We start from the raw sequence: 12,506 nt of genomic DNA on the forward strand, positions 1-12,506 counted from the left end.
CATGGAATGCTCTTCCTCCTCAACTCCACCTGCTGATTTTCTTGGCTTCTTTCAAGTGTCAACTAAAATTCTATCTTGTCTTTTCCAACCCTTCTTTATTCTGGGACCTTCCTTCTGTCAATTATTTCCTACTTATCCTGCATGTACCTTGTTTGTATATATTTGTTTTCATGCTTTCTCCTCTATTAGATTATAAGCTCTTTGAGGGCAAGGACTATCTTTTGCCTCTTTTTGTACCCCCAGTGCTCAGCACAGTGCCTGGCACATAGTAGATGCTTGCTAAATGTTTATTGATTGATATGATCCTCACACAAAACTTTTGAGGTAGATGCTATATTATAATATGTAATATATATAGTATATAATATATAGCATATATGATACATAGTATGCTCTATGGTATATACACTAGACATAGTATATATAACATATATTATACTATATCTACTAACCATAACATATTATACTATATAATAATGCTATAATATATAATATATGTTATTCCCATTTTACAATTTAAAAAACTGAAGTTCAGAGGTTGTGTCTTGTCCATGCTTGAGCATTTAATATCACAGAATGTCAGAGCTGGAAGAGATTTCAGATGCCATTTAGTCTTAACCCTACCTGAAGAAGAATCCTCTCTATTTCCATACCTGACCAGTGGTCACCCAGGATCTGGCTGATGACCTCCAGGGAGGGGGAACCCACCACCTACTGAGGCAAACCATTCGACTTTGGGAGAGCGCTATCAGGAAGACTTTTCTTACCTCAAACCTACATCTGTCCCTCTGTAGCTTCCTTCCTTGGCTCCTGGTTCTGCCCTGTGGGACCAGGCAGAGTGAGACTAATGATCCCTCTTCCAACCTGGGGGCATGACTTCTGACCCATACATGGGCTGCGCTAATGCTTGTTTCCTCTCTGCCAAAAGGATGGAAACGTTTTACCAGGAAGCTAAGCTCCATCCCAACATCCTCTCTCTGTGCCTATTTCCACCTCTGCCCAGGCGTTTCCAAATATCATAAATCTTCTGATATGACACATGCAGAACTTCATAGAAATTCCAGTCATGGGACTGAAAGGCTTGATGTTCAAGGACCACCAAGAAGAAAATGATCTATAGACATTTCAGTTGGAAAACAAAACAAAACATTGACCTGGACGGGGAGGGTCTGTTTGAAGAAATACTCCCTCAGGAGGCAAAACCACAGGACCCCAGGATTTCAGAGCTTGTGGGGACTCATGGCCCCCTAGTCCAAATCACACCTAGACAAGAATCCTCTCTACACACTGGTCATCTAGCCTGTGTTTGATGAGCTCTAGAGAGGACAACTTCCCTGACTCCCAAGGCAACCCACTTGGTTTTGGAGTGTTTCTCATAGTCAGGGTGTTTTCCTTTATATCCAACCTAAATTCACCTCTTCCCAACTTCTATTGGTTGTTTCAAGTTCTGCCCTCTGGGGCTAAATAGAAAGAAGTCTTATTATCCTTCTACATGACAAATCTTTCAAATATTTGAAGAGGTTCATCATGTCTCTCTCTCTAATCTAGGTTCCCCCACTATAATCCTCAGTCTCCTCTTCCCCAAGCCAGATACCCTTAGTTCCTTCCACTATTTATCATATGTTATAGAATTAAGGGTCTTCAATCAAGCAATGTCCTTCTCTAAGACTCTCCAGCTTTTCAATGGTCTTCCTAAATTGTGGTTCCCAGAATGAAACTATCTAACTATCTATCTATCTATCTATCTATCTATCTATCTATCTATCTATCTATCTATCTGTCTGTCTATCTATCCACATATACACATACATATATACATGGTATACACATACAAACATATATACATACACACACGGTAGAGTCAAGGGCATAGTAGGAGAGTTCGCATTTAGAACCCAAGACTTATATCTCCCAACTTTCTGTGGATGCCTACTCAATAACAAATAAGTAAACCTTGTCCACACTAATATTTTGATTGAATAAATTGAGATGAAAGTGTAATTGAGGATAGAGGACCTACTATAGTAGGTGGTGCCAGAGAGGTCAAGTAGTTCATGGAGCTATGGAAGTTCACTTCTTGCTATGATTTAGAAAGCCAGTCAATTTAATAAGCAATAGGGGCCTACTATGAGCTAAGCAAACAAAATAGTCTGTGTCCTAAAGTATGTTACATTTTATTGAGAGGAAATATATAGTCTGCCTGGGCCATCTTTTCACCAGAGATGTAAATAGGGCAGAACAACTGGGGCTTTGACCCAGGTAATGAAATTTGGGAGGTACTGATGTCACTGGCATGGTTATAGAAACATTGAGCCTTGTGCCTTAGCTAGCAAAAACTGTCAGTCAAAATAGCAAACTTGCACATTAAGTGCTTCTGACTTCTCCACCAAATGAAGAGGTACCCAAATTGCTATCATCCTCTTCTCTCTTTTGATCGTCACGAATACGGATTCTGGCCCACATCCTGGAACATTGTTGGGTTGGTAGGTCATGATTCAAAACTTCCCACTTACCTTGCTTCCTTTGCTCAGTGGAGAGAGAACTAGATCATAGGCTTAGTGAAATATCCTTTGGGGGTATTTTTGGCTTCTTACAGGCATGTAAGCTCATCCCATTCCATGATTACAAATGGTCAATTTGGGACCTCAAATCACCATGGCAAATTTTAATGCAATTCATAATTTCATTCTGGAATGTTCCCAAGGGTGACTCCCCCCACCCCAAACTCCATGGAGATTCCCAATAAATACACCAACTCTCTATTATACATAACTATCTGCTTTATTTGAAACTGTCTACACTGCATTAAACAGTGTTAAGAAACCCACTGTCCTGTCCCAGCAGGCACTGGGTCCAGTGTATAATTTGAGATAGACTCTTTTATTTTTTTCATAGAGTGGGGAAGAGGAAAAGAAAGGAGAAGTGATAGGAAACAAAAATTTTAAGGGAATGGTTATAAATCACTAACCAGAAATTTGAAGGGGGGGGGAAGGGGAGATAAAAGACATGGTGTTTATAAATTCTTTCAATCACACTTTATTAGACCGTCTGCTTCCATCTCTTGTGTGTTTAATTTGTAATATGGTGCTGATGGGTAGCTTCACCCTAGAGTAGATTATATAAAATAACATCCAAACGTTGATATAAGACAAGAAACCCAGGAGAACAAGCTGTATTTCTCAGGTAATGGCTTCCCGTCCTATACCAATTCATTGGACAATTTGAAAGAACTTAGGTCTGAAACTATATCCAGTCATTCCAGGATATGTGTCAATGAATGATGATGCCTTTTGAAAAAAAAAATAACTCAATGGACATTCAGTAAAGGGCGTGCTGCATTTGACACTACTGGGATGATGAGCTAATAATGAGGAATAATGAGATAATCAGGAAATTTGACTCACTTCTCAATATGTGAAGTCAACGAATGAAGAACTGGAAAAGTTTTTGAGTCATATGTGCTTTAAAACCTTACTGCTGTTTAAAAATTTAACTCTAGCTACATTCGTTTTCCATTTCATACATCTCTCCAATGTGACAAAGGTTAAGGAGGCAAATAAATGCAGGAAAACTGACACGTTCTGCTACTTGCAGTGTATCCCAGTACAAGGGTCCTTCATGATTTAGAGATATGTAGCAAAATGCTTTTAAGCCTGAGTCATGTTAGCTGCTGGCAGCTTTGTGGCTGCAATGTATGATCTAGCCCAGCAGGGCCACATGCTAAGGATCAGAGGGGTTATAGTGATGTGGTATTGGCAGCCAATCAGAAACCAACCTTCCTTTAAGTAGAGGACCACCCTGGACCCATTCACTTCAAAACATGCAGAGATGGGAGGCTGTCAGCTCAAAACATTGAGTCAACAAGTCCTTTCTGGAGAAATTTTTTAAGCAGCCCAGGAGGCCTTGGTGGGGGGAGGGGAGGACTTGTCTTCCCAGAATCATGGATTTCCTGTTTACTATCTCCAATGGTTGACTCCATGAGGGAGTCTTTGAAGTATTTTATCCCAATCAACTAGAAACAGCTGTTCACTACATCACAAAGGCTTAGGACGCTTTTTGATCACTGCTCATTCCAAATTCTAAGGAAAAAGGAGCCTAAGGTCTTGCGCACCTCAGCCCATCAGAGTATGTGAAGCTATCTCCTGGAACAGCATGGTACAGTGGAAAGAGTCCTTAATTTGGAATCAGAAGACTTGGGTTCAAATCCTACCACTGTCACTTACTGCCTGTGCGACCTTGAGTTAAGTCCTTTTACCTCTCTGGCCTCAGTTTCTTCACTATAAAAGGAAGGGCTTGGGCTAGGTAACCTCTAATGATGATTGCTGACATTTCTAAGGTTTGCAAAATGTTTTGCATATATTGTCTATCTGATCCTCACAACCTTAGGTGATGACATAGGTAAGTGTCAGCTTGGGAAATTCACTTGATCTCAGTTCTCTCATCTGTAAAATGATGAGTTGGACTAGGTGACCTCTATGCCCCTCCTTTCTAAGGCTATGACTCTGTTCTCCCATTTTAATAAGGGAACTAAGGTTGAGAAAGGTGAAGTGCTTTGCCCACAGTCACATAGCCAGTAAGTATTGGAGGCAAGGTATAAACACAAGGCTCTATCCCCTCTGCCCCAATGGCCCTTACAAATGTCCCCCCCTCCCCAGTTCTAGAATTATGACCCTCTGACCCATTTAACAGCAGTACAAGCTGAGTAGAGTGAATGCCAATATTTCCACATTCCTTTTTGCTTTCAATAGCAACTGAGCACATTAAGAGCGTTCCAATACCATTGGGATTCTGTTGCTGCCATTTTGGTTGCATATGGGCTCACTGGTCATTGTTTCCTTGTTTCCTATCCACTGTTAGACATTTTTTGAGTCATGTCACCTACTTTTACAATGTGTATATATAAAAATAAAAAAAATGATTGAAAAATAACATAGGTTCAGAGTCACAGGCTGGAGGAGCCTTCTCATTTTCAGCTCAGGAACCCCTGGGAGAGTTTCAGGATCACCATGGATTTCGAACTGGGGGAGCAGCTCTTCCACAGATCATCTTCTCACATGGGTATGGGAAGCTAAAATAGGAGCTCTCTTTAAAAAATAAAACAGTTGGCAGAAGGACATGATTCTCCAGTCATCTATGGCCTGTGGGAAAATAAGAAAAAGGAGATGGTCAATTAATTTGTTTGACTGATTGTTGGCATACCAACTACCTATAAATAGAGGGTTGGACTCAGAGTCAGAAAGACTGGGGTTCAAATATTGCCTCTGATGGTTGCTAGCTTAGTGACTCTGGGCAAGTCACTTACCTTCCCTAGGCTTCAGTTTCTTTATCTGCAAAATGAGGAGGTTTGACTAGATTACCCATATGGTCTCTTCCAGTTGTAAATCCACAGTTTTATAATCCACGTGGTCTTTTCCCTCACTAAGTACTTGTGGTCTGATACGGTGCTCCCCTCCCCTTATTTCTAGTGCCTGATCTTATACACAACTAGAGAGGGGTTTCCAGGCACCCAAAAGAGTAAATTCAGAAGAAACTTGGGCAGCTAGGTAGCATGGTGGATAGAGTGCCAGGCCTGGAGTCAAGACCCGAGTTCAAATCCTGCAGACACTTACTAGCTATGTGAGCCTGGACAAGCCACTTTACCTCTGTTTACCTTAGTCTTCTCATCTGTAAAACAGGGATAATAATAGCACCTACTTCTGAGAGTTATTGAGAGGATTAAATGACATAATAGTTGTATAGCACTTTGCACAGTGTCTGGCACATAGCAAGCACTATATAAATGTTAGTTGTCATTATTATTATTTTTTTTTTTGAACAGCTAGAAGGTACAATAGATAGAGTGCTGGGCCTGGAGTCAGGAAGACTCCTCTTCCTGAGTTCAAATCTGGCCTCAGACATTTACCAGCTGTGTGACCCTGTACAAGTCACTGAACCCTATTTGCCTCAGTTGCCTCCTCTGTAAAATGAGTTGGGGAGGGAAATGATAAACCACTTCAGCATCTGTGCCAAGAAAACTTCAAATGGGATCATGACGAGTAGGACATGACTGAAACAATGGAAAAGATAGGTAGGTAGGTGCTGGAATGAGTTCTTAAGCTAATTAATTGTCAAAGTTTCAGTGTGAGATCTTACATCTCAGAAATCCAGAAATGGCTACAAATCAGGGCTTGATTTATTGTTTTGTTGATTTCTAAACTTAAGAAAGTGTTAATAATGTAGATTAAATTTAAAAGTGTGTGTGCATACATCCCCCCCCACCAGGTCCCCCCTCCAGAGAGCCTGGCTGTTCAACATTTATCAGCATAGTGCTGCACTGCTCCATAAGTAACGCTTGAGCTCAGGAAGAGTTCAGTGGAAGGCTCAGGGAACGAAGCAACCACCAGATTGCAGGCCTGGTGCCTATAGAGCAGTAGCAATGATACTAACTGGCACTCACACAGTGCTTTAAGGTTTGCAAAGTACTTTCTATCCATTATCTCGTTTAAGCCTAACAACACTTCTGTATTTAAGTGGCACATAGATGCACCCTAATTCCTTTCAAGTTTTAGCTTGAAGCAGGATCTCAAAATTGAACAAGCATTCAATGCATGCTCACAAAATGCCCATGTCCTGAACTAAATCTCTTCCTAGATATTTAGAATGACTGCATATACCTTCTAATATTAGCAAATTCAAACACAGCCCAGTGGGAGACAGAGAGATGGTTCAGATGACCTCCAAACACTACTGATAGGAATAATGATGATGATGATGATGATGATGATAATGACTGATATCTATTTTGCACTTTAAAGTTTTCAAAATAATCACATATAGATAATTTGATTTTCTCTTCATAGCAACCCTCTGAGGTAAGAAAAATTACTAAAGGCCTTATTGTCCCCATTTTATAGATTAGAAAACCAAGGCTTGGAGAAGCTAAGGGATTTGCTCAAGGTCATATAACTAGGAATTCTCAGGGACTGGATGTAAAAGCAAGTCTCTTCCAAGTCCAAGCCCAGTGTTCTTTCTACTGCAGCTCAAGGGTCTCCTGAAAACCACACTAATCATGCATGTATCATGTCAGTGTATAGGTATTTTACTTACGAGTACCTGCCCGACATTTTCCTCACGACTGCAATGACGATTCCAGCAATGATACCAATGGCGATCACGATTCCCAAAATGATTCCCACCAATGCTACAGTCTCCAAGCCTCCTAATATAGAGAAAGAGAAGCAAGAAAGAAGCAATATTGGTATTTCTTCCAAAAAGAGATGGAGAAGGGTAACACCCATGCACTAGGAGTAGTATCTCTACTTTGAGTCAACATTCTAGTCTGAAGTGTGGATGGATTTGTACTAAGCTACATATAGAAGGATGGTTGGTTTACAGGTGGCCCCAGATAATCATAGCAGCAAATTTCCAAAATGTATTATTGTCCTCTCATCACCCATGGATGGATTTAGAATTGGGGCATGATATAATGGCTGACCTTGAGCTATTCTAAACTATCTGGGTACAAACAAGATCCTTATGAAATAGGCTTTTGTCTATTGAGCTTAAGAACATCTTAACATTGCTATTAATTATTAGGAAGAGTTTTAATAGGGCTATTAAGATAATCATGATTTTCTAGTAACCATAAGTTGCCATCTTGGGCATTAAAAGCTGTTTCCCATCTGGCTTCAGTCTAGCCTTCCAGATTTATTTCACATTATTCCCCTTTATACCCACTCTCCTTTCCAGCCAAATGGCTCTACCTGCTGTTCTCCAAACTAAACACTCCCTCCTCATCTCTGGTTTCTGTACCTTTGCTCAGGTCAACCCCATGTCTAGAACGAACTCTGTCCTCACCTCAATCTCCTAGAATTCTGAGCTTATTTTAAGGTTCATCTGCAGTACCAGCTCCTATAGGAAACCCTTTTCGGTCTTTAGTAGTCTTTTTTCTCTTGAAATGACTTTGCATTTACCTATCTGAGCAAATGTTGCATCCCACAATAGAATGCAAGCTCCTTGAGGACAGGTCTCTTTTTTTGTTGGTGTTTGTAGCTTACCATACTTAGCACAAAGTCTTGAACAAGTACAAAGTCTTAAACTGCTTGACTAGCCCTCAATGGATTGGTTTGAATTGAATTACTGAATTCACAACTGAGAGATTTAAAAAATCTCCCAATCTGTCTTCTGATTAAAAAGCAAACTACCCAGAATTTGCTTTATTTCTTTTCCCCCATTTAATTGAGCTTTCTTTCAAAGTTTAAAACTCTCGTCCTGCAGGTGCTCTAAAGCTTAGGAATACAGTTGATGACAAGTGGATGTCTTTGGGTAACTCATTCTAGCCTACCTTTCTCAGTTGCTGTCTTTGTCTCTCCACCCACTTTCTCTGTAAAGAGAGAGATGTAACAACAGAATGATGTTAGAAAGTTTAGTAACTGGGATTTAATCATGATTAGAGGGGAAATTGCTTCAGATAGACTGCAGATTAGGTAGGAGACAACAAAGACAGGAGCAAGAGACTTTGCTAAGAAAAACACAACGAAAATTTTAGAAGTACGTTAACATTCATTATTGGTCTTAATTATTAATGTTTTGAATGTTTTTAAGATTTATAGTTGGAATAAACCTTAGAACCTGGGAAGGACATTAGAATGTGAATGTCAGAGCTAAAAGGACCTTTAGAACATATAACGACAAAGGTAGAAAGGACGCTCAAACATGAAATGTTAGACTTGGGACATCCCCTCGACCATGAAACATTAGAACTTAGAAGGGACTTTAGAATACATAATATCAAAGATGGAAGGAACCTAAAAATACAGAATATTATAACATAGAGCGTCAGAACTTGAAGGGACTTTAGAAAACAGAATATCAAAACTGTTCTATCTTAAAACATAAAATATCCCAGCAGGGAGGAGCTAAGAGATTAACTAGCTTAATCCCTCCATTTTCCTCTTTTAAGGTACCTTTTTAAAAGTTGATAACCCTTTAACTTATGATATCTTGTTTATTCTCAACTGTTTTAGAAGGTAGGACAATCAACCTAGCAGATATTCTATTGTTTGGGTTTTTTTAGAACTGAGGAAAAAAAAGACACAGAAGTGATCGTCAATTTCCCAAGATCATACAATATCATTGGTAAATAGGACCTAGAAACTAGGTCACCTAGGACTTATCACTACTAAACATAAAGAGTTAGTATCACTAATAGAATTCCCACTGTTTGAGGTACTAAGTCCTAAGCTTTTGTAGTGGGAGATAAGGGAAACAGATGAGGAAATCTAATCCCTCTCCTTGAGATGTTTAATGTAATAACTGACATCTAAACAAAAACATTCAGTTTCCAAAGAATTACTTGCATTTTCTTGTTTAAGCCTTTTAACCATGCTGTATAAAGTCCTATGAGTATTATAGTCCCCATTTTACAGAAAGGGAAACTGAGGGAGGCTAAGAGAGGTTAAGAGATTTGTCCGTGGTCTTACAGCTGGTTACTGTCAGAGATAAGATTAAAACCTAGGTTTTTCTGACCTTTGTCTCTCTATCTCCATTAGGCAGCTCGATGGCACAATGGACAGAGTCCTAGGTCTGGACTCAAGAAGAACTGAGTTCAAATTTCTCCTCAGACATTTACTATCCATGTGACCCTGGACAAGTCACTAAACATATTTTTTCTATTAATTAATGAATTAATTAAAATTTCATATTTAACATTCACTCTCATAAGATTTTGAGTTCCAAAATTTCAATCCCCCCTTTCTTTTCCCCCTCCCCAAGATGGCAAGCAATCTGATATAGGTTATATGTACAATCATATTAAACATATTTCCACATTAGTCATGTTGCGAAAGAAGAATCAGAACAAAAGGGGAAAACTACGAGAAAGGAAAAAAAACAAAACAAAACAAAAAAAAGAAGATAGTATGCTTTGATCTGCATTCAGACTCCATAGTGATTTCTCTGGATGTGGATAGCATTTTCCTTCATGAGTCTTTTGGAGTTGTCTTAGATCCTTGCATTGCTGAAAAGAGCTGTCTGTCGAAGTCAGTCATTGCACAGTGAGTCTGTTACTGTGTACAATGTTCTACTGCTTTTGCTCAATTCACTCAGCATCAGTTCATGTAAGTCTTTCCAGGTTGTTCTGAAATCTGCCTGCTCATCATTTCTTATGGAACAATAGCATTCCATTACATTCATATGCCACAACTTGTGTAGTCATCCCCCAATTGGTGGGTGTCCCCCCAATGTCCAATTCTTTGCCACCACAGAAAGAGCTGCTGTAAATATTTTTGTACATGTAGGTCCTCTTCCCTTTTTTGTGGTCTCTTTGGGATACAGACCTAGCAGTGGTATTGCTGGGTTCAGAGGGTATGCACAGCTTTATAGTCCTGTGGGCATAGTCCCAAATTGCTCTCCAGAATGGTTGGTTCAGTACACAACTCCACCAACAATGCATTAGTATTCCAATTTTCCCACATCTTCTCCAATATTTATCATTTTCCTGTTTTGTCATGTTAGCCAATCTGATGATTTGCATTTCTCTAATCAGTAGTGATTTAGAGCATTTCTCGTATGTGTAGTTTTATTATTCATTATTATATATGCTATACATATAGCATTATTATTCATTATAGGTAGCATTCATTTCTACATCTGAAAACTGTCTGTTCATATCCTTTGACTATTTATCAACTGGGGAATGAAGTCACTTAACTTCTACCTGCCTTGCTTTCCTCATATGTAAATGGGGATGATACTAGCACCTGCCTCATAGAGTTTTATTTTGAGGATAAAATGGATAATACTTGTAAAGTACTTCATAAATTTTAAAGTGCTACGTAAGTGATTGGGCTGGTAGGTGGAGCAGTGGATAGAATGCCAGGCCTGGAGACAGGAACATCTAAGTCCAAATCTAGCCTCAGATATTAGCTTTGTGACCCTGGGTAAGTCACTCAACACTGTTTTCTCCTGTTCCTCATCTGTGCGATGAGCTGGAGAAGGAAATGACATACCACTCTGGTGTATTTGCCAAGAAAATCCCAATGGGATCCCAAAGAATTGGAATAGAGTAAAATGACCAAACAACAATAACATCTGCTACATACAGTGCCAAGTGCTGGAGATATAAAGAAATGGCCAACCACTCCCGCATCTGGGCCAAGAATATCCCAGTGGGATCACAAAGAGTCAAACATGACTGAAACGACTGAACAGCAACACCATGTAAATGGCAGCTAGCCATTATTAGATTGCATTTGCAGTCTTAGAGGACTGACTGAGGCTCAAGGTCGTTAGTGATTTACCCAAGGTCATACAACTGCTTAGAGGCAGGATTTCTATCTAAGTCTTCCAAGTTCAGTATTCTATCCAATGGAGATACTCTTTTGGACTAATCAACGATTTCTGAAAGAGGTAAAAGCTTTCCTGTGCTGCCTACTTCCTGAGCAAAGATGCTCAAACTCCACTTAAACTGAAAATTCTCTAGCTTATCTCTTGCTGGATTTTGTTTTCTAATCAGGTTGGTCATTCTCTCTTTTAGTTTCTCCTTGATCTCATCATGTAGTAAGTCCTTAACATCTCAGTGGGATGAGTTTTCACATTATTTGCAGATGGGGGAAACAGATTCACCAAGACAGGGTTTCTGCTTTCTATGAGCCAATGTAAATCCATGAATTTGGTTCCTGCTGCCTATAGGAAATGGAAAGTAAGGATCCTTTAGATTTTGGCTGTCTACACATGGATGGCAGCAGACTTATTCCCCCTAGAATCTTCAGTTGGCCTGAGGAGGTGTGGTCTATCTGAACAGAGACCCTGCAGTATCATTAATTCCATTCATACTTGAGTGAAGATGGTCTGTGGCCAATCAACATTAAAGATTGGAGTCAAAATGGGTCAACCTCCATGGCTGCCCTGGAACACACACCTTCTTCAATTCCTCCTCTCAAAAGACCCCAGTTCCCTTTAGGGTTCAGCCCATGTGCCATCCCCTGCAGAGCAGTGGATCATGCCAGATTTGAAATGAAGAAGACCTGGGTTCAAATCTCAGTTTCTGACACTAGTTGTGTGGCCACGGAGAAGTTGCAACCACTCTGAACTTCAATTTCCTAAACTATAAAATGGGTATAAATAGTATCTGTAGTTCCAACTTCCCAAGGCTGTTGAGAGGCTCAAATGGGACAATACACGTAAAGGGCTTTGTAGACTTTAAAGCTCTATATAAAGGCCAGTCACATTTTTTTTTCCCAGGAAGCCTTTCCTGAGATAGCCTACCTCAAGTTGGCAGTGTTGTCTCTTTCCTCATATTGTTATACTTTTTGAACTGTGATTTCATTGGTCTGTCCAAGAATTGGCAAACTACTGCCCACAGGGCAAATCTACCCTATCTCTTTAAGAATGTTTTTTATATTTTAAAATAAAGTTTTATGTTATTTATTGGTTGGTTTAACCATTCTTAACTCCCAAACAAAAAGAGGAGATGAATGGATTTGGCCCTCAAACCACAGGATAGTTTGCTGACCCCTAGTCTAGGG

At 39.7% G+C, this 12,506-nt stretch overlaps 1 protein-coding gene across 3 annotated transcripts in view; it reads right to left on the reverse strand.

Moving 5' to 3' along the window:
- Positions 1-2,762: 2,762 nt before the first annotated feature.
- Positions 2,763-12,506, reverse strand: part of PDPN (podoplanin) — a 42,290-nt gene continuing 32,546 nt past the window's right edge. Inside the window, exons 4-6 of one of the 3 annotated variants that reach the window (XM_020973497.2) lie at positions 8,324-8,362; positions 7,087-7,198; positions 2,763-5,138 (exon numbers count right to left, since the gene is read on the reverse strand). In XM_020973497.2, coding sequence (XP_020829156.1) covers positions 5,132-5,138; positions 7,087-7,198; positions 8,324-8,362 — 158 coding nt within the window. In that variant the 3' untranslated portion in view covers positions 2,763-5,131. The remainder of the gene's footprint in view (positions 5,139-7,086; positions 7,199-8,323; positions 8,363-12,506) is intronic. The other 2 variants (XM_020973508.2, XM_020973515.2) reach the window with 2 other exon arrangements.

Source organism: Phascolarctos cinereus, unplaced genomic scaffold, assembly GCF_003287225.1.
Source record: "Phascolarctos cinereus isolate Bilbo 61053 unplaced genomic scaffold, phaCin_HiC Scaffold_726;HRSCAF=1367, whole genome shotgun sequence".
Lineage (NCBI taxonomy): Eukaryota > Metazoa > Chordata > Mammalia > Diprotodontia > Phascolarctidae > Phascolarctos > Phascolarctos cinereus.